General features: G+C 54.2%; 1 protein-coding gene across 1 annotated transcript; it reads right to left on the bottom strand.

Moving 5' to 3' along the window:
• Positions 1-1,277: 1,277 nt before the first annotated feature.
• On the bottom strand, positions 1,278-15,373 carry LOC140735855 (uncharacterized). Its single transcript, XM_073061391.1, has 4 exons — positions 14,461-15,373; positions 12,120-12,244; positions 9,996-10,069; positions 1,278-9,088 (listed from the first exon to the last, which is right to left on the bottom strand). Exons 1-4 carry the CDS (start codon positions 15,253-15,255, stop codon positions 1,590-1,592), a joined length of 8,493 nt encoding a protein of 2,830 aa, XP_072917492.1. The 5' UTR covers positions 15,256-15,373; the 3' UTR covers positions 1,278-1,589.
• Between the last annotated feature and the right edge of the window lie 6,286 nt (positions 15,374-21,659).

Below are 21,659 nucleotides of genomic sequence, written 5' to 3'. Positions count from 1 at the left end.
TTCACGTTATATGTCAATGATTTGGATGACGGAACTGATGGCAGATGGAATATAGTGTAAATAACTTGCACGTTGAGTCGGTGGTATGGTAGGCAAATTAAATATTAGTATTAATTTCGTAAGGACCAGAATACAAAAGCAAAGATGTGATGCTGAGGCTTTAAAAGGCATTGGTCAGACCACAAGGTATATAGTGAGCATTTTTGGTGCCTTATCTGAGAAAAGATGTTGGCATTGGAGAGGGCCCAAAAGAGGTTCACGAGAATGCTCTCGGGAATGACAGCTTAACGTATGAAGAGCGTTTGATGGTTCTGGGCATGTACTCACTGGAGCTCATTGAAACCGATTGGATATTGAAAGGCCTAGCTAGGGTGGATGTGGCGAAGATGTTTCCTATAATGGGGGAGTATAGGACCAAAGGGCACAGCCTCAGAATAGAGAGATATCCCGTTAGAACAGAAATGAGGAACTTTTCCTTTAGCCAGAGGCTGCTGAATCTGCGGAATTCATTGTCACAGACGGCAGAGCAGACCAGGTCATTTGGGTATATTTAAAGTGGGGCTTGATAGATTCCTGATAAATCAGGCGTCAAAGGTTACAGGGAGAAGGCAGGGGAATGGGTTGTGAGGGATAATGGAATGGCGGAGCAGACTCAATTGACCAAATGGCCCGATTCTGCTCCTATGACATGGTTTTATTTTTGCCTCTGTTGAGTTATTGTTTTGTGGTTACTGTGAATACCCGCAAGAAAACGAATCTCAGGATTGTTCATGGTAACACATATGTAATTTGATAATAAATTTACTTTGAAATCTTGAAGGGTCTCGGCCTGCACTGCTGACTATTTATTCCTCTCCATAGATGTTGTCTGCCCTGCTGAGTTCCTCCATTTTTTTTGTGTGTTGCTCTGCATTTCCAGCATCTGCAGAATCTCTGGTGTTTGAAATATCAACTACCCAGTGTCTTAAAAATACGTAGACCTCAGATCTCTTTTCGAACTCTTCCCCCTCACCTTAAACCTGCCCCTTTTGTGTTTGATACCCCAACCATGGGAAAAGCAGTCAATCCCATCGATGTCTAGTACTGTTTTATAAAAGGCCGCCCCTCAGTCTCCTTCAATCCAGGGTAAACAAGCCCAGCCTGTCCTCTGATCCAGGCAACACCTGGTGAAATTGCCTCTGCACTCTCTCCCAAAGACCGGACTCTCCACCTCCTCCCAGCCCCTTCGCTTTCCCTCCTCCCTCTGCCCCTGACATCAAGCTGAGCACGCAAATCTCTTAAACTTCAGTTCGCCTTTATTTATTCTCCCACAGCTAAATACACTCACGTTGATTTTTAAAAAACGCTAATAGTCTGCAGGCGGGATGTGTCCGGTAGCCGGACCGCTTTCCCCACAGTCAACCCGGTTAACCCATTACCAGCCGGAGCCTAGTTTTAAAGTTCCAATTAATCACCCGGGGCAGCCTCAGCGGAGACTGGGTCTAGTGTCTGCGGTTTCCGAGTCGCGGTATACACTCTGTGAAGGGGGTGGGCGGGTTCGCGGATGGTACGTTGTTCGGGTTCTGCTGGCTCCATGTGTTAAGCGGTGATTACTCGTCCTCAGAAGACCAATAGTGGTAGGCGGTCGCGATCATTTCCACCGCCCTGCCGTCGCTCTTGGCCGGAACCTCGCTGTAATCATGCACTCCGTTCAGGTGCCTGTCGTTGGTAACCAGGGGAGTGTCCGGCCGCGGTTCCTGATTCTGCGCCGTCCAGGTGTCCTGCGCTGAGCTCGTTGATTGCGGGGCGAGGAACAGGTCCCGGGATGGGCTCGCTTCCTTTGGGATGAGGAGCAGGTCAACGCTGCCGCCGTCACCCTCATCCTTGCCTTTCCCTGGACGGTTGACCAAGGGTTCCTCACCGGCTAACGCCTCGTCTTCGAGGTCCTCAGGGTGGCTGAGAGTCTCGGGGAAGGATGCGGGCTCCCACACTTCATTCATTGGTTGGGGTTCGGTGGGTTGTCCCTCCTCTTTCACAGGTATCCCTCCTTCCCCCGAGCCCGCAGCGACGCCATGTCCGCTGTCACTTTCGTCAGCCTCAATCCGAAGCGTTACCTTCTCTCGCTCCTCCAGTGGACATCCGGCATCCTGCTCTAGGCCCGGTCTCTCTGCTGCTGACTCCAAAATCGGGGCATGTTGGTCCTCCGCTTCTTCCTTTCCCTGTGGCCTCTCTTGGTCGGCCACCTCAAGTCTATCGCTGTCCACTCGTTGAAATTCCGGGTTCACAGCGACCTGAATCTCGGTTTGGTCGGGCAAGAGGATGCCTGGAGTTTGAAAACCAGTTGACGCATTTTGCTCTGCGGCTGTAGCCGATTTCTCCCCCTTCGCTGGTTGGATCCTTGTCGGGTCTCCAGGACAGTTGGGGATTGCCGCGTCTTGGAAATTGTCCACGTTTTCCACATTCCCTGCTTCCTCAGTCTCCAGGCCATCGACGCCCATACTGTCCTCCAGGGTCAGACGTCCTGTTGGGGAACCCTCCGCATCCACGTCAGGGGAGACGTAACTCGCCTGCCCCTGGGATTCTACCTCTGCACCAGCGCTAGGGCTTTCCTTGGGGAACCCTTCTATCAGCTGGCATCCACCGGGCCGTTCTTCCCAAGGGATAGAGTCCTCTTGCACATCAGTTCCTTGGGATGGGAGCGCGCATGCCTGAGCTACATCTTCTTGCCATTCGGCCAGTGACTGGTCCTCCGAGCCTGGGGTTTCCGGGAGAATATTTGACAGGCTGGATGGGGGCAGCGCCCGGTCTTCAGCTCCCTCTGGGGAGTCTCTCAACGCCTGGTCTTCTTGGGCCGTTGGCTTCTCGTCCAAGGACAGGGCAGCTGGCGAGGTTGAAATGCCCTTTTCTTCCGGCCCATCAGGGAGAGCCGAAGCGGTTGCGGACATTTCTTCTCTGGGTTCAGTTAGTTCAGCCGAGGCGAGAGTCACTTCCTCCCCGGCGCCTACCTCCTCCACGCGGAATGTATCTTCATCTTCAGCCAGCTCCATCTCTGCAAGACTTATTGACTTCACTTGCGGGGAGTCTTCATCGGCAGAGAACGAAGCTCTCAGTTGGATGGCCAGTTCATCCTCGATCTCAGCGCCTCTCGCCTCTGTCTCGGGCTCAGACACTTCTCCTGGGATCTCCGCCTGGTCCGCCGAGCCCCTCTCCAATTCCCCCTCTGCCACCTCCAGATCACTCTTATCTTTTCGTATCACCGTCTCCTGGTCTCCGGTCTCTAGGTTCGCCTCACTGAAGCCGGTATCTTTTGCCCCGATACTTTCTTCTTCCCCCACTGCCGCAGTCTTCAACTCCGCATCTTCCTCCTGTACATGGCCTGCGTCCATCTGAATTGATCTATGCTCCGGGACTTGTGCCGCTTCATCCACAAACTCGCCCGCCCACTCCTTCCGTTCTCCATCATCTCCGGGGACGGTCCCCGCTTCCTCACTGAAATTCAGCCCAGGGGCCCCGGGCACCTCTTCTTCCTTTGCCGGAAACTCAGGGGTGACTAAATCCTCTGGATTCTCCCGGGGTTCGCCTTCCCGGTATCCCTGCGGATGATTCGCTGGCTCCTCCGCACATATTGGCGTTAGTGCCCTCTGTTGCACCGCTTGCTCCTCATCTGGGGAGACTATGTCGACAATGGTCCTTCCTTCCATTCTCTCCTCCGTACATACCGGCGTTAGTGCCGTCTGTTCCACCGCTTTCTCCACATCTGCGGTGTCTCTGTCGGGAATGGCCCTTCCTTCCATTCGCTCCTCCGCTGGGAGGGGCACATCCACTTCCTCTGGCCGAGATTCCGCTTTCGTCCCCATAGTCCACGGTTCCGGAGCGGCTAGAATTACCTCATCTGCCGTAGACTCGAGGGTAGGTAATTCCTCTGGGCCCTCCCGAGGCTCGCTGTCCCGGTCTCCCTGAGGGTAGTCCGCCGTCTCCTCCTCATCTACCGATGTTTGGACCTTCTTGTCCACCTCTGGCTCTTCACTGGTGGTGCCCCTCTCATAGCTGTCCCTTTCTTCCGAATCGACCTTCACTTCCGCCGTTTCGTCCCAACGGAGGGGCGCATCCGCTACTTCCGATCGGAGTATCTCCTTCCCCTCTGTCGATGGTCCCGGGACGGTTTCCACCTCTTGGTCCTCTCTCCGAGGCCCAAGACCTAGTGATACCTCTGGCTTTTCCTGGGGCTCGCCGTCCCGGTCTCCCTGCGGGTGGTCCGCTGGCTCCTCCACACAAACTGGTTCAGGGACACTCACTTCAGCCTCGAGCTCTTCATGGACTCTTTCGGGACTGGCCCTTCCTTCTGAATCTACCCTCGCTTCCGCCGTCTCCTCCCACTGGAAGGGTACGTCCATTGCCTCCGGCCGAGGTTCCTCTAACTCCTCCCTCGCCCGAGGTCCAAGATCTGGTGATACCTCTGAGTTCTCCTGGGGTTCGCTTTCCCGGTCTCCCTGTAGGTGGTCCGCTGGCTCATCCGTACATACTGGCGTTAGTGCCCTCTGCTCTGCCGCTTGCGCCTCATCCGGAGTGACACTGTCGGGAACGGCCATTTCTTCCAATCGCTCCTCCGCTGGTTCCTCGGCACAAGTTAGCGTTTTTACCCTCTGTTCTACCGCTTGCTCCTCATCGGGGGTGACTCTGTCGGGAACGGCCATTTCTTCCAATCGCTCCTCCGTTGGTTTCTCCACACATACTGGCGTTTGTACCCTCTGTTCTACCGCTTGCTCCTCATCCGGAGTGACTCTGTCGGGAACAGCCCTTCCTTCCAATCGCTCCTCCTTTGGCTCCTCGGCACAAGTTAGCGTTTGTACCCTCTGTTCTACCGCTTGCGCCTCATCCGGAGTGACACTGTCGGGAATGGCCATTTCTTTCAATCGCTCCTCCGCTGGCTCAACCGCACATACTGGCGTTAGTGCTCTCTTTTCCACCGCTTGCTCCTCATCAGGGTTGGCGCTGTCGGTAATGACCCTTCCTTCCAATCGCTCCTCCATTGGCTCCTCGGCACAAGTTAGCGTTAGTACCCTCTGTTCTGTCGCTTGCTCCTCATCGGGGGTGACTCTGTCGGGAACAGCCCTTCCTTCCAATCGCTCCTCCTTTGGCTCCTCGGCACAAGTTAGCGTTTGTACCCTCTGTTCTGTCGCTTGCGCCTCATCCGGAGTGACACTGTCGGGAACGGCCATTTCCTTCAATCGCTCCTCCGTTGGTTCCTCCACACATACTGGCGTTAGTACCCTCTGTTCTGTCGCTTGCTCCTCATCCGGAGTGACTCTGTCGGGAACAGCCCTTCCTTCCAATCGCTCCTCCTTTGGCTCCTCGGCACAAGTTAGCGTTTGTACCCTCTGTTCTACCGCTTGCGCCTCATCCGGAGTGACACTGTCGGGAACGGCCATTTCCTTCAATCGCTCCTCCGTTGGTTCCTCCACACATACTGGCGTTAGTACCCTCTGTTCTGTCGCTTGCTCCTCATCCGGAGTGACTCTGTCGGGAACAGCCCTTCCTTCCAATTGCTCCTCCTTTGGCTCCTCGGCACAAGTTAGCGTTAGTACCCTCTGTTCTACCGCTTGCGCCTCATCCGGAGTGACACTGTCGGGAACGGCCATTTCTTTCAATCGCTCCTCCGTTGGTTCCTCCACACATACTGGCGTTAGTACCCTCTGTTCTGTCGCTTGCTCCTCATTGGGGGTGACTCTGTCGGGAATGGCCCTTACTTCCAGTCGCTCCTCCGCTGGCTCAACCGCACATTCTGGCGTTAGTGCTCTCTTTTCCACCGCTTGCTCCTCATCAGGTTTGGCGCTGTCGGTAATGACCCTTCCTTCCAATCGCTCCTCCGGTATTTCCTTGGTACATACTGGCATTAGTGCCCTCTTTTCCACCGCTTGCTCCTCATCTGGGGTGATTCTATCGGGAATGACCCTTCCTTCCATTCTCTCCTCCGCTGGGAGGGGCATACCCACTTCTTCCGGTAGGGATTCCGCTTCCAGCCCCACGGTCCACGGTTCCGGAGCGGCTCGAATCTCCTCATGTGCCGTAGACTCGGGGTTGAGTGATTCCTCTGGGCCCTCCCGAGGCTCGCCGTCCCGGTCTCCCTGCAGGTGGTCTGCTGGCTCATTCGCACATTCTGGTGTAGGGATCCTCACTTCAACCTCCGCCTCTTCACTAATGGTGACCCACTCGTAGCTGGCCCTTCCATCCGAAACGACCTTCACTTCCGCCGTTTCCTCCCAACGGAGGGCCGCATCTGATTGGGGCCAATCCATCCCTTCTGTCGACGGTCCCGGGACGGCTTCCTCCTCCTGGTCCTCCCGCCGTGGCCCAAAACCTAGTGATACCTCTGGCTTCTCCTGGGGCTCCCCGTCCCGGTCTCTCTGCTGGTGGTCCTCTGGCTGCTCCGCACATACTGGTGTAGGGACCCTCACTTCAACCTCTACCTCTTCACAGGCGGGAACTCTTTCGGGACTGGCCCTTCCTTCCGAATCGACCCTCATCTCTGCCGTTTCCTCCCACTCGAAGGGTGCGTCCATTGCCTCCGGCCGATGTTCCGTCTCCAACCGCTCAGTCCATAGTTCCGGAGTGGGTTCCACCTCCTGCTCTTCCTCCACCCGAGACCCAAGGCGTGGAGATTCGACTGCGTCCTCCCGAGGCTTGCCGTCTCGGTCTCCCTCCGTGTGGTCCGCTGTCTCACCCGCACAAACTAGTGTTGGGACGCTCACTTCAGCCTCTGGCTCTTCACAGGTAGTGAGTGTCTCGGGACTGGCCCTTCCTTCCATATCGAGCCGCGCCTCCGCCGTCTTCTCGCTCTGGAGAGGTGCGTCTATTGCCTCTGGATGCTGTTCTACTACCTCTTCCTCCGCCCGAGGCCTAAGACACAGTGGGTCCTCCTGGGACTCGTCGTCCTGGTCTCCCTGCGGGTGGTCCGCCGGCTCCTCGGCACATACTGGTGTAGGGACCCGTTCTTCTTTCTCTTGTTCCTCACGGGTGGTGACTCTCACCGGACTGGCCCTTCCTTCCGAGTCGACCCTCTTCTCCGCCGTTTCATCCAGCCGGAGGGGCACGTCCATTGCTTCAGGCCGAGATTCAGTCTCCATCCCCTCGATCGATCGTTCCTCCGCCCGGGGCCCAAAGCTTAGTGATTCGTTTTCCCGAGGCTCGTCGTCCCCATCTCCCTGCGGATGGCGCGTTGGGTCGTCCGTGCCCATTGCTGTAGGGACCCTCTTTTCCACCGTTTGCTCCTCGCGGGAACAAACTTTCTCGGGACTGGCCCTTTCTTCCGAGTCCATTCTGTCCTCCACTGGTTCCTCCCACCGAAGGGACGCGTCCATCTCTTCAGACCGGAATTCCGCCTCCATCCGCTGGGTCCACGGTTCCGAGGCGGCTTCAAACTGCTTCTCTACCGGAGTCACGACAGTGAGTAGTTCCTCTGGGTTCTCCCGGGGCTTGCCATCCCGGTCTTCCTGCAGGTAGTCCGCCGGCTCCTCCGCACTTAGAGATGTTGGGGCCTTTTCTTCCACCTCTTGCTCTTCACGGGTAGGGTCTGTCTCAAGACAGAACCTTCCTTCCGAATCGACTTTCACCTCCGCCATCTCCTCCCATCTGAGGGGCGCGTCCACTGCTTCCGATCGGGGTTCCGCCTCCATCCCCTCAGTCGGCGGCTCCGGGTGGTCTTCCTCCTCCTTCCCGAAGACCTCCTCTCCCTTCACCTCGGGGCTTCCTTCGGCCGGATGCTGCTGAATAGATTCCCCAGGCATCTCCGGGCTCCATCCTTCAGAAACTCCATCCTCAGCCGCCGGATTTTCCATCAGCACAGCCTCTTCCATGACAGCCGATAGTTCTTCCCCTGAACTCAGGTCTTCGTGTGCTGGGATGGCGCAGACTTTCTTGTCCGTTTGACTTTCCTCGATCCTGGCCACCTCGACCTCCGGCTCCTGGAAGCTTTCGCTGAGTTGTCCTTCCTCCGTTCCGGATCCTTCGGGGTAGCCGGCCTCACTCTCTCCCACCGCTCCTGTCTCCACCGCCCCATCGCCACTTCCTCTACCGACTGGGTCGTTAGTTTCGTGTGTGTTCGGCGCATTCTCGCCACCGTGCAGTAGACTCTCCGCCGTCATCTCCTCATCGTCTTGCTCCCTTATCCGCTCCACCTCCTTATCGTCTTGTTCTCTTATCCGCTCCATCTCGACACTTAGTCGTCTGGTCTCCAATTTCTCCGGTCTCGCCTCTCTCGCCGAATCTTCCCAAGGGACATTCGCCGCCGTAAGACATTGGTCTTCGACCGAGGTCCCCTCCTCCTTTACCAGATCCTCCTCCTTAATGAATGCGATCGCCTCCTCGGACCACCGACCCTCGCCCGAACCACTCCCTGTCTCCTTCCCCGGTCTCGCTTCGGATGTCCCTTGCCGAGACAATGCGACTTCGACGGGCCGTTCAGTCACTTCCCCAAAATCACCGCTTTGGCACGCAACAGAGTCCGGGACTTCGCGCAGTGAATCGGAATCAGAATCGCCCTCCACTGGGTCCCTCAGCTCTCCGTTGAATTGTTCCGCGCCGATGTTCGGATGGCCAGAGTGCTCGGGTGCTGACTCAGGGCAGGTAGATAATGGTGGAGAAAGATGTGGTCTCCCTCCGTCCGCCCCGGGCTCGGCAATGTCCCCGTTCAGCAGACCCGTTAAGGGTGGATGCGCCGCGGGCTTGGTGAACAACTTTGTCTCCGTGTTCTCCTGGTCCGGAGTCTCCGAACTCCGATCATCCGCGGGACATTTGTCGGCCTCGTCTCTCGCACCACCGTCCAAAGGAACGTCCTGTGCGCTCTCTCCGTCTACTAGATCTCTCTCCGCGGGGAATTCTCCCGGCCAGGTCGCGACTGACCCATTCCCGGTCCTTCCGGCCGCTCTGCCCGCCGAGGGCTCGGTGCGCGTCGGGGCTGCGTCCGTGAAGGCTTTTCGTTCTTTCCACCCGGATGGCACGGTCACCGCTCCCGGGTGAGCAGATCTCCAGGCGTTTCCAGCTTCTAGCCTGACCGGAGCCGAATGTTTCTCAGTGGAAAGGCCCTTCCCGCCGGGGAATCCCAACTGCGCATCTGGGAATGACAAGCAGAGGTGAGTGATGTCCGCTGAGGACTCTCGCCATTAGACACACCCTCTTCCAAGGGAGCATACCCTTTGGCCTCTCCCTTGCCCTCTCCACCCACGAATATATATCAGAATACATGACAGGGTGTACGGTGGGGTACCATGGGGAGGGAACTGAGAGCAAGAATTCATAGTTCTCCGGAAGCGGTGTCACCGGTAGACCGGGCCAGTCAGGGCATTATCAGTCAGGGCATTATCAGTCGGACGTATCTCGCAGCTGTAGAATAAGTTAGTGTTTTGGTCGTTCTGTGATAGGAAACTTTTCGTTAAGCTGAGAAGAATGAAGAGATTTACGGGGATGTTGGCAGGACACGAAGTCCTGAGGAACAGAGAAAGTGTGGGTAGGCTGGGAGTGTAGGAGATTGAGGGGTGCCAATAGAAAAGTGTGGAAAATCATAAGGGGCATAGATCGAGTGAATCTGGACATTTCCGAATGGAAAGGGGGTAAAAAACAAAAGGGTATAGGTTTAAGGTGAGAGGGGAAAAGTGAAAATGGTATCTAAAGGGTAACTTTTTCCACCAAGAGGGAGGTCCATATATGGAAAGAACTGCCAGAGAAAGTGGGGGAGAGAAGTACAAAAACGTTTAAAATGGATAGGAAACGTTTCGTGAGATACGGGACAAACGAGCACAAAAAAGGGTTAGCTTGATCAGTATGGTCAAGTTGGGCCGAAGGGCCTGAATCCCTGCTGAATAACAGTTATGAATAAATACAAGGACGAGCACAAATCGGTAGAATGTTACGGGGGCTGTGGGGGGAACGGTTACCATCAGGGGCTTTTGTTGACGGTGGGGCCGGCCATGATTAGGTTGAGACCTAAGGGCCCGGACTTCTGCGGTATCGATCCACCTTACCTCGCAGTGACGCCGGGAGTCCCCGAGCCCCTGCTGACGAGTGTATCCTCTGGGCTTCTGTGTCCAGCAGCGCTCTGTGAAGGAAAAGCAGGCCTTACTCGTGTCCCTGACCTCGCCCTCCCTTGGTTACCCCGACCCTGAGTTCTGGAACCCGGAACCTTCCGCTCATATATGGCCGAGGATTGTGTCCCGCGAATCTAGGCATAGAGAACCCTGTAGTCTCCAGAGGTGCTGAATGAAGTTGGGGGGTGGAGGTTGGTATCATCTGGTGAACTGAAGTCACGTTTACGTCCAGGCGGCGAGAGGGGATGAGAAATGGGATGAGCAAGGGGCAGGTGAGGTGGTGGGGCAAGGAGTAGGATGGTTGTCATTGTGCAATTGGATCTGATCCTGGTAAATAGCAGGCCGTAGTTTACTGATTTTCGAGAGAGAGAGAGAGAGAGAGAGAGAGAGAGAGAGAGAGAGAGAGAGAGAGAGAGAGAGAGAGAGAGAGAGAGAGAGAGAGAGAGAGGGGGGGGGGGGGGGGGGGGGAGGGGGAGGGGGAGAGAGAGAGAGAGAAGCAGGGAGGAGGTTGCGGAGATAGTGGGAGGGAAGGACAGGCAGAGAAAAAGCGAGAGGAGCAGAGGCAGTGAGAGCGTCAGATAGAGGGGAGTGTGGGGTAGGGAAGGAGGAGAGCGAGAGGAAGCGGGAGACTGAGAGGAGAGGAGGAGATCTGGGAGGGACAGGCGGGTGTGTACATTAAGGGTCAGTCATATGGGTAGGCTGCCAGATGAACCGAGTGTGAGGGAGAACGAGGAGAGAGATGGTATGAGTGTGAGAGTCATTTAGAGGTTAATCCCCGCTGAATGGCTCGCTTGCAGGCGGCAAAAGAAATCCCTTGTAGCGCCAGTCCATTGTGGTGTTAATGACCGGGTGTCTCCCACGTGGGGGTGCGGAGGTCAGCAGCGGGGCCGGGCCTGAACCGCAGCTGTGCGCTGGCCCGAAGTGTGTGTGTGTGTGTGTGTGTGTGTGTGTGTGTGTGTGTGTGTGTGTGTGTGTGTGTGTGTGTGTGAGAGAGAGAGAGAGAGAGAGAGAGAGGTGTCTGTTAATGTATTCGGAAAGTTTTTTTCGGGAGATGAGAGACGTTCCAGCAAACATTCCCACGTCCCATCGTTGTGAAAGGATTCGATTTTGAAAAGGTTTCCGCGAGGCCCCTCCCTCCGCTCTCCATCCCGAACCCTCCCATTCGCTCCCAGTGATCTCACTCCCATTCTTCTGCCTCAGGCCATTACATCATCCTCATTCCGGCCCCCGGCCTTCAAATCCCCGCACACCTTAACCCTTTACCGTCCCAGATGAAAGCCCGGAGGACTGCTGCCGAGCGAGAGGCTATGCGCGTGGAACAACCTTCCCCAACCCCCCCCCCCCCCCCATCACATGGAAGGGGAGCAACAAAAGTGAGGGACCTCCGCATTTCATTAGAGGAATTGGGATAAACGGAGGGAGCGCTTCAAGGGAAAGGGCAGATGGGAGGAAGCGTCGCGCCGTGAGATGAGGCGTGGTTTGGGTGAATCGTGTGGATGGGTGGGACTCAATCTGAGTGAATGAAGCCCCTACATTTCTGTTGCCCTTCTCTCGGGTAAGAATGTACCCTCACACCACAGGTGAGAATGGCAGAGCAGGACTTACTAACATCTGTGCGGTAAAGTCCAGATGCTGATGGAGGAACAGTTAAATATCCCTCACCTTCGCAACGACCCTGTGAGATGGACGCTCCAATCTGAAAGCCACACGACGTCGTGGCCCCAACATCTCTGCCCGGAGCACTGGAGGTGCCATTTCACACGCTTCTGCGAGTCTGCTGTGCACAGCGGCTAGGTGGCCACGAGGAAACGAGTAGAGGGAGGGGAGGGGCATGGGGGAGAGGGTGGTGGTTGTCATCTGTAGGTGGCCGGGAAGAGCCGAGGAAAGGGATGGGAGGCGGGGTGGAGGAAGTGGTGGTTGCTGTCTGTGGGTGACCGCGAGGGGCGAAGGGAAGGAGATGAGGCCAGGTGGTGATGATGGTGGAGGTGGTGGGGGGAGGGTGGTTCTTGCCTATAGATGGCCGCGAGGAGAGAGAGGCTGGTTGGGTGGGAGAGGGGTTACCTGTAGGTGGCCACCTCCAGACTCAGTGCCAGTTTCATTTGCATCAGTTGCCTCTGCTCCTCCACAATCTGCTCCATCTTGGCCGCCAAGGTCTCCCTTTCCCGTTCCAGTTCTCCTACTGTTGCCTGGAAGGGGCAATGAGGTCAGAGATCAGGGAAGGTCGTGTGGGCGGTTAATGAACCTATATTACACGCTTAGGTGGGTGATCTTGGCCTGTTTTCGTGCTGTCCCTAGTTGAGTTTGGGCGTTAAATGACTGCTTTTTAAAGTAAACAAAATTTTCCCGAAGCACCCCAATGACCCAGCCTCATTATACTGCGATATAGGGAACTCGACTCACCACCCTCTGCAATAAAATCTAACACACCCCTAGTGTTAATAACTTCCCTTAATTTTATCACTACCGCCTCCCCCAACGAGGAAACAACGTCACACCCGCCTCGGTGTTGGACTGTACTTGGGGTACGGTGAATAGTTCTACATATCTGGTCGTCCCATTACAGGAAGTTTGAGGAGGTTTGGGCTACGGTGCAGAGGAGGTTTGCCGGGATATTTTCTAGATTAGAGAGTGTGTGAAGCGCTAATGAGAGGCTGAGCAGTCTTGGACACAAGAGGTACTGCAGATGCTGGAATCCGGAGTAACACACACAAAATGCTGGACGAACTCAGCAGGCCAGGCAGCATCTATGGGAAGGGATAAAGAGTCGACTTTTCGGGCCGAGACCGTTCAGCCCAAAGCATCCCTTCCATAGATGGTACCAGACCCTCCCCCCCCCCCCCACCCCCCGAACATTTTTGGTCTGATTTCTCTGGAACGTCAGACACCGAGGGAGTGGTAAATGCTCAGAAATTTTTCACCAGGGCAGAAATGTCAAATACTAGATTCAAGGCGGGGAAACATGTGGCACAATTTTGTTCTTTTTATTACACATAGTGTCGGATGTCTGGGGGGCGGTGAAAACAGATCTGGTAATTGCGTTTAAGAGGCTTTTAGACAGACGCGCGGAGTGGCGGGATATGGACCATCGTGTACTGGCAGAGAGGATTCGTTCAATCGGGCATCATGTTCGGCACAGACATCGTGGGTTGCACAGTTTCATAGTCCATGACAAGCAACAGAATAATTAGACTTTTTGTAAGGTCGCCTCTCATTCAAAACTCCGAGGAAGTTAATTTCTTAATTTATTGAGCCGCGCCTAACAGGACAACCCTCCATCCCAGGGAATCTGCTCCGGACTGTCCCGGAATGCCATACATTTTTTCTTAAACAAGAGGATCAACGCTGTGCGCAGAACCCGAGGCGCGGCACACCAGCACCCCGTAAGAGTGGATAACGGCGCCTTCCTTTTCTAAACACCCGACTCTCTCGATGCAGCCCGCCGCGGTCCCTGCCCCGTGGACTGCCAGTGGGAAACGGCTACTTGGGCGAACGTGGGGTGGGGGAGGTGAATTCCTCTGAGAGTCCCCATCGGATCACGCATCGCTATTTGCGAGTCCGTGTGACTGAACTTGTGACGGTGGCACAGCCCATTCGCAGGGTGACTCAGCAGGACTGTCAGTAACCCCCCCCCCCCCAGCCCCGTAAAACAGGTGTGAGGGTGGAACGTGCTAGTAGATGGCATCCATATTAATCAGGCAGGCAGCCTGGGCTCAGCAGCAGAACGGGAATGTTCTACAGTGGGTGAGGGACGGGATTCCGATGTGATTTCACCAGCCCCCACTCTCTGCATTCCTTGTCCTTACTCCTCTCTCCGGTCTCTTCAGCTCCCCTACGCACCCTTCCACCCATTCCTGATTCTTCATTTCCCCTTCTCGTCCCACCCCCACCTTCCACTCATCCATCCCTCCACTCTTTCCATCGTCCCCAATCCCTTTCCCGTCGTCTCTCCTCCTTTTCTCCATATCCTCTCCCTATCCCGTCCTTCCCCTTCCCTTCCTTTCCCCAACCAGTCCCGCCCCTCTCCTACCACAACTTTTCCCCCTTTCGTTCCATTCTCACGTCTCCCACTCCTACCGCACCCTCAACACCCTCTCCCCCCGAATCTCTACCACCCCTATTTCCCCCTCCTTTCGGCACCCCACTCTCCCAAGGACTGGCAAACCATTCCAGCCGACACTCCAGTCCCGAGGGAGCGCTCGCCGCTGTGATGTTAAAGTGGGACCCGTCATCCTCTCGGGTGTCGTTCGCTGCTGCGAACTCTCCCTCTTCCCCCTCCCCTCCCACACACCCCGTCTCCGGTCTCGGAGACCGGAGTGAACCCTCCAGCGCCGCTAACTGAACCGTCGTCGTTTCGCGCTCCCTTGCCCTGCCAAGCTCCTCGCGCCACAGGTGAAGTCCTAACCTGGAGTCGCTGCGTGTCCTGCTCGCTCGCTCTGTTCTGCTGCCTCAGCCGCTCCTCCAGCTGCCGCCTCTTCTCCCGCAGTGCCTCCAGCTCCCCGCGCAGACCTTGCAGCCGGTGCCGGTTGAGCCTCGTCTCCTCCCGGGCCGCCTCCTGCCTCAGGCCAGCCTCGGACACCACGCGCTCTAGCCGGGTCAACTCGTCGCGGTACAAGTCCCTCGCCTCCGTCCATTTCAGGTCGACCTCGCCCAGGCAAAGCCGGAGGTCCGGAGGGGAGATCGCTGCCACGGGAGCGGTGGGGCAACGCAGCGAATTTCTGGCTGTTTCTTGGAGTAGGACATTCCTCTCCTCACGCTGGACTTCCTCCAGGTGCCCCAGCTCGTCCTGAAACATCCGGACTTTCCCCTCCAGTCCCTTCCGGCCCCGCTGCTCCTCCTCCAACCACCTCCTTCTCTCGGCAAGCTCCTTCTCGGCCGAAGTGCGGAGGCGCGCCTCCCCGCAACATCTCTCCGCCACCAGGCGTACCTCCTCTAGCAGAGTGTCCCGCTGAAGAGCCGCGCGGTCGGTCTCCCTCAATCCCTCGGTAAGTTCCTGCCTCAAGGCCTCCAGCTCCGCCTCCAGCTCCTTCCGCCTCCCTCCATCTGGGCCGGGCTTCAGAGCCTGGATGTGGTCCCGCAGAGTGGAATTCTCTTTCTCCAGTACCGCCACCCTCTGCAGATAACACTCCAGGCGCTCGTTCAGCGCCCGCAGCTGCACCGATTCCTGACCCAACTCTCTTTGTCTCGACACGGTCTCCATGTGCAGCACCGCAGATTCACCGCCTTTGCCGCCGCTGCCGCTTTCTGCCGCACCCGTCCCGCTTCGCAGCTCGTGCTCAGGGAGACTGACGCCGGTCCCGTGTGGCAGCGAACTTAGAGCCAAGTTGAGCACCCCCCACCCCCACTTCCCCCGCCCTCCCCACTCCAACTCCGCCCCAACCACAACCCCCGGACAGCTCTTCTGCTCTGAAACTTATTCCCTGTCCTTCGCCTCTGTTCGCCACAACTACCCCCTCCCTTTCTCTTCTCCGCCAGCACCTCACCGACAGCACTGTGGCTACTATCCCCCTACCTCCAGGACCGACTTCGACACGTACAACCCACTCCTTGTTTCTGTAAGTTCCCTGCTCCCTAAAACTCTCACAGAATTTCTAAGCCCCTTCGGCTCCTAAATGCCTTCTCGTCTCTCTAAACCCTTTCTGGCCCAGACACCCCTCCCCGTCATTCTAACATTCTGCACACTGTACATCACTCCGTGTCTCTCTAACCCACTCCAGTCCCTACACACAGTCCCTGTAACGCACTCCAGTCCATACACCGGTCTCTGTAACCCCTCCGGCCCCTACACTCTTCCTCGTCTCTCTAACCCACCCCGACTCCCCCATCCCTATCTCTCCACCTCTACATCACTCCCTGTCTTTAACCCCCTCCAGTTCCTGCACCCTTCACTCGTCTCTTTAACATTCACCGGTCCGCACACGCCACCCTGTCTCTGCCCCTTCGCTTTTTTCATCGTTCCCCGATTGTGTAATACCGCCCCGGCCTCTAAACTTCTCCACAATTGTTCTCTCATTCATTTCGGCCTCTAAGCGCCGACCACACCACTACTGGTGGCCACGCCTTCGGAGCCCTGGGCTGCGAGCGACAAAATTCCCCGAATCTTCCCTTCTCAGGGCTGCGGCTTCAACCTCTGTGCCGGTGCGCCACCGGCTGGTTTGCACTTTATTCCTGCCCCTGGAGTTGATCTTATGACTGTCAATGTTGGGAACATCTCGCCATTCTTGTGCTGAGGGTTGGCGCTGCGCCCTGTCCAGTAGAGGGTGGTCCCGGGACCAGGTTAGAGTCAATGGGCGAGTTTGTATAGTGACCAGACACATACACCCAGGGGCTGGGGCTAACTGTGTAGCACCTCAGAACCATCCTCCCAGCTCTCAGGCTGATGTCATTGAAACTCAACGAATACTGAGGCCTCCATAGAGTGGACGTGGTGCAAAATGTTTCCATTAGTGGGGGAGTCCTGGACCAGAGGGCATAGCCCCTTAGAACAGAGATGAAGAGGAATTTCTTTAGCCAGAGCGCGGTGAATCGGTTGAATTCACTTCTACGGCTGGCTGTGGAGGCCAGGCTGCTGGGTGTATTTAACCCGGAGGCTGATAGGTTCTTAATTTGTCAGAACGTCAAAGGTTACGGGAAGAAGGCAGGAGAATGGAATGAAAGGGATAATAAGAACAGCCATGATGGAAGGAGCGAGCAGAATCGATGGACCGAATGGCCCAATTTTGCACCTGTATCTTATGGTCTGATGTCTAAGCACAGCAGAGAAGCCATAGGGAAAATTGCTGCAGAAATCTAAAACAAACACTGGAATTTAGAAGGATGAGAGGGGATCTGATTGAAACAGAGAAGATTATTAAAGGATTGGACACGCTAGAGGCGGGAAACATGTTCCCTCTGTTGGGGGAGTCCAGAACCAGAGGACACAGTTTAAGAATAAGGGTTAGGCCATTTAGAACGGAGTTGAGGAAAAACTTTTTCACCCAGAGAGTTGTGGATCTATGGAATGCTCTGCCTCAGAAGGCAGTGGAGGCCAATTCTCTAGATGCTTTCAAGAAAGAGTTAGACAGAACTCTTAAAGATAGCGGAGACAAGGGATAGGGTGAGAGGCAAGAACAGGGTACTGATTGTGGATGATCAGCCATGATCACGATGAATGGCGGTGCTGGTTCGAAGGGCCGAATGGCGGTGCTGGTTCGAAGGGCCGAATGACCTACTCCTGCACCTATTGTCTATTGTCAAACACTGAAATTACTGGAAGCAGTCAACAGGCCAGGCAGCGTCTGAGGAGAGAGAAGCTACCGGGTCGACGAGCCCGTGTGATGGAACACTATCCACTTGCTTATATTCATCTAAACTTTTCCTGTCTCTCTACCCTTCCAACTATGTTCTTAATGTCATAGCCCAAGCGGTCAAATCTCACAGTAAGTTTATTAAACGAAGTACGTATACAGTACTGTATGCTATCATACACTATATTGAGATTTTATTTATCTGCAGGTATTTATAAAGTAGATTTTACAAAAAGATCTACACATTAACAAGGACTGACAAACAAAGAACGTACAAAAGAAGACAAGCTGCAAATAAATATTAAGAACATGAGCTTTGAAAATGAGTCTGTAGGGTAATAACAGTCTCTAAACCTGATTGGGGGGGGGGTCCTAATTGTAAGGCTAATTGCTTTATCATTGACATATGTACGAAATACAGTGAAAAGCTTTTGTTTGCCAGGCAGGTCATTCCATACGTAAGTGTCTGAGTATCTGAAAGGGTTCCTCCTCAGGTTTTGGTTGCGCTTCAGCTCCGCGCTCCTGATATATGGTCACCCAGTACGGTCGCTCGAAGGATCTACCGGTGGGCTCGCTTCTGGGCCTGGCAAAGATGGTCATTCACCGATCCAGGCGGCGGGCTGTCGAAGGCTCTGCCAGAGCCAACTGCTTGACCCTCTTCCGGGATGGCGTTCGTGCCCGTGTGTCCTTAGAGAGGGAGCATGCCATGGGCACAGTGAAAGATTTCAGGGAATTTTGAAAGAGTGAAAGAGTGTTCTTCCCTCACCCCCGGGAATTGAAGATTTTATAGACAGTAGTAACTGTAATTGACTGCCTCCATGGTCTGTGTGGGGAAATACCCATCAGATCCTCTTTAAATATTTTTCCTTCACACATTAAACCCATGGCCCCTAGTTTAATAAACCTCTTTCAGGTCACCCCTCGGCATGCTTCGCTCCAGGGAAAGTATTCAGCCTTTTCTTATAACTCAAGTCCTCCATTCCTAGTAACAGCTCGTGATTTTTTGTGCCCTTCCAGGTGTAATAACAATTAGAATTGCGCAAAATAATCCATCACCAGCGTACAGTGGCTGCAAGTGTGAACCGTCCTGAACAGGGGTTCCCAACCTTTTTTATGCCATGGACCTTTATTATTAACCGAAGGGTCCGTGGACTCAGGTTGGGAACCCCTGGTTTAAAGTTACTTATCCAGGCAACTCCGACAGAGCTTCCAAACACATCAGCAGGAGATGGGAAACACCGCCACCTACAGGTCATTCTCCAAACATCCCGACTTGCAAATACTGTAGAGTACTATCTTTGGTATTGGCATTGGCATTCGTTTATTATTACCACCTGTACCAAGATACAATGAAAAGTTTGTCTTGCATAGTGTTCATATAGATCAAATCATTACAGGATGCATCGAGCTAAAATAAGCTAAAACAATAACGGTACAGAATAAAACGTAGAAAACCTGTAGCTCAACTAAACGATAAAGTGCAAGATCATAACGAGATAGATTATGATGCCAATGACTTGTCTTATCGTATAAGAGGTCCCTGCGAGAGTCTGCTAGCAGTGAAATAGTTGTTGCTTATTTATTTATCTATTTATTTGTTTGTTTGTTATTTTCCTTCTTTTTGTATTTGCAGTTCGCTGTCTTTTGCGCACTGGTTGAACGCCCAGGTTGGTGCCGTCTTTCAATTATGGTTATTATTCTAATATGGATTTAATGAGTATGCCCGCAAGCAAATGAATCTCAGGGTTGTATATGATGACATTTATGTACTTTGATAATAAATCAGTTTATTTTGACCTTTGTATAGAAGTTGTCCTCGAGTCTGGTGGTACATATCTTCTGAGTGATGGGAGAGGGGAGAAGGGAGAATGACCGAGGTGGGTGGGGTCTTTGTTTATGCTGGTTGTTTTACTGAGACAGCGAGAAGTATAGACAGAGTCCATGGAGGGGAGCCTGGTTCCTGTTATGTTCTGCCTCGTTGGGCGTAAACCCTGGAACTCCTTCTCCTACTACACCCGGGACACCTTGCATGCTGCAGCTAACCTCTCACAGTGCAATTAGGGAAGCCTGCTGATTTTGTGCCTGAGTTTGAATAACCCGTCAGTCGTCGTGGGAAAACTCCTTGGCAGCACCTGGAATTCGGCACCCGGTGTTTGTAGAAATGTAAGGCAGAAAATAGGTTAGGTCCGACAGTTCCTACCACCCCCCCCCCCCCCCCCACACCAGTGCAGAAATTCAAATAACAGAGAGCATGCTCTAATGTGAGAGGGGGAAAATTTAAAGGAGATGGGAGGGGCGGCGTGATTTCATTTGCACAGAGAATAGTGGGTATCTGGAACGTCTGCTTGAGGTGGTGGGGAGGTAGATAGGATAGAGCCGTTTAAGAGGCTGTTAAACAGCAAGGACATGAAAGGGTTTAGTTTAATTGGACGTCATCGGGGATCAAGGACAGCTTCCACAAGCTATTATAAGACTGTTGAATGCACCTCTTCCACGATGAGGGGGGCTCTTGGCCTTATAAACTACCTCGTCATGATCTTGCACGTTATCGTTTATCTGCACTGCGCTTTCTCTGTAGCTGCTACACCTGATTCTGCATTCTGTTATTACTTTACCATGTTCTGCCTCAATGCACCGTGTAATGATCTGAATTGTATGAAGAGTGTGCAAGACAAACTTTTCACTGTATCTCGGTACATGCGGCAATAATTGACCAGTACACAGAGCAACACAGTATCTTTCCTATCCATGTACATGTCCAAATATCTTTTGTAACCATACTCGCCTCAATCATTTCGTCTGTCAGCTCGTTCCATATATGCACCTCATTCTCCGAGAAGTTATCCCTCAGTTCATTTTAAGATCTTTCTCCCTCTCACCTTATACCTACGTCTAGTATTTCTACCCGGGGGTCAGGCTTGTCTAAATCGTCTGAGAACCTGGAGGACCCGAGTGGAAGGTGGACAGCACCGAACAGGCATGAACATCGATTTCTCGAACTTCCAGTAAATTTCCAGCATCTGCAGAATCTCTGGTGAAGATGCAATTCGTGTAGAAGGATTGACATAGAAGGTTTAGGTATCAGATTCTGGGAGATGACTGCCCAGTGGGGATATTCGCCCACTGATCGGAGAGGACGTGAGCCGAATGGCCTGTTTCCCCGTTAACTTGAGTGGATGTTTCTGTGATGCAGGGTGTGATCTGTGATCCGCCAGTTTCTACCGGCGGTCACAACAAGCCCCCAGGAATTCTGACTCGTCCTGACCGTTGACCACGGGTCTTTTACAGAAGGCACATCCCAGTACCATTGCTTTGCACCGCCGCTTCCGCAACACGGCGCTCCTCAACACAGCCCCGCCCACAACGCGGCCCTCGCTCAGTGGTACTCCTTTTACAGCGCGGCATGTCCGCCTCTTCGGCCCTCTCACATTTCAGAGCTCCCCTCTCACTACCCTTTCTACAGTGCGGCGCTCCCTCCTCATCGGACCTCCTTCACCAACCAGCTCTCCACAGAAGCTCGACTTAACGCTTCTAATGTTAATGGGCGTCAGTGGGCTTCAGATCTCCTACGTGCAGCCGGTTGCCTGATGCCTTATCTGTTTTCCCTTTCCCTGTCTTTCTGGGTCTGCAATGAAAGCCAGGACTTCCTCCTACAGGTCTTTCAAGTCACTGTCTTTTCACTTCTTTTTGATAAATCCGTTCAAGGGAACTGCTGCCTCAGGGACACAGACTCGTGTTCGACCCCACTCTCTGTCTTCCTCTCTCTGCCATTTCTCTTTCGCTTTTAGGGACACAGAGACTCGAGTTCGACCTCACTCTCTGCCATTTCTCTTTCTCTTACCACCCCCCCCCCCATTCTGCCTGGGTCTGACGTCTTACTGCATCTCTCTCTGTCACTCCATCTCCCGTCCTCTCTATTCCTCTTTCTCTCTCTCTCTCTCTCTCTCCCACCTGCCCTACCCCACCCAACCCTTCCATGCCCCCCCCGTTGAATTTGGTACAAACCGTAAATGTCCCACCTGACCTGAACTACCTTCTCTGCCAATCCCTATCCATGGGTCCTGCCCCTCTATGTACACTAAACAGAACAGTGTTTACACCAAAAACCTGGGTTACTCGTGGGTGATGGGGGGTGGGGTAGAGGAGAAATGACGGGGCAAAGGTGGGGGTGGATGAGTACGGGAAGCAAGGTTGTCATGATTGACAGTTGAGGGAAGCCTATCCCCAGACCTGTGGCTCGAAGTTCGGACCAATGGGAGCCGACCTGGGCGGGTCTGCGTGTCTCAGGGTCCAAGTTCTTTGTCAGTGCCAACAGGTG

This window comes from Hemitrygon akajei, chromosome 11 (genome assembly GCF_048418815.1).
Source record: "Hemitrygon akajei chromosome 11, sHemAka1.3, whole genome shotgun sequence".
Classification (NCBI taxonomy): Eukaryota; Metazoa; Chordata; class Chondrichthyes; order Myliobatiformes; family Dasyatidae; genus Hemitrygon; species Hemitrygon akajei.
This window is presented reverse-complemented; position numbering and strand designations above follow the sequence as displayed.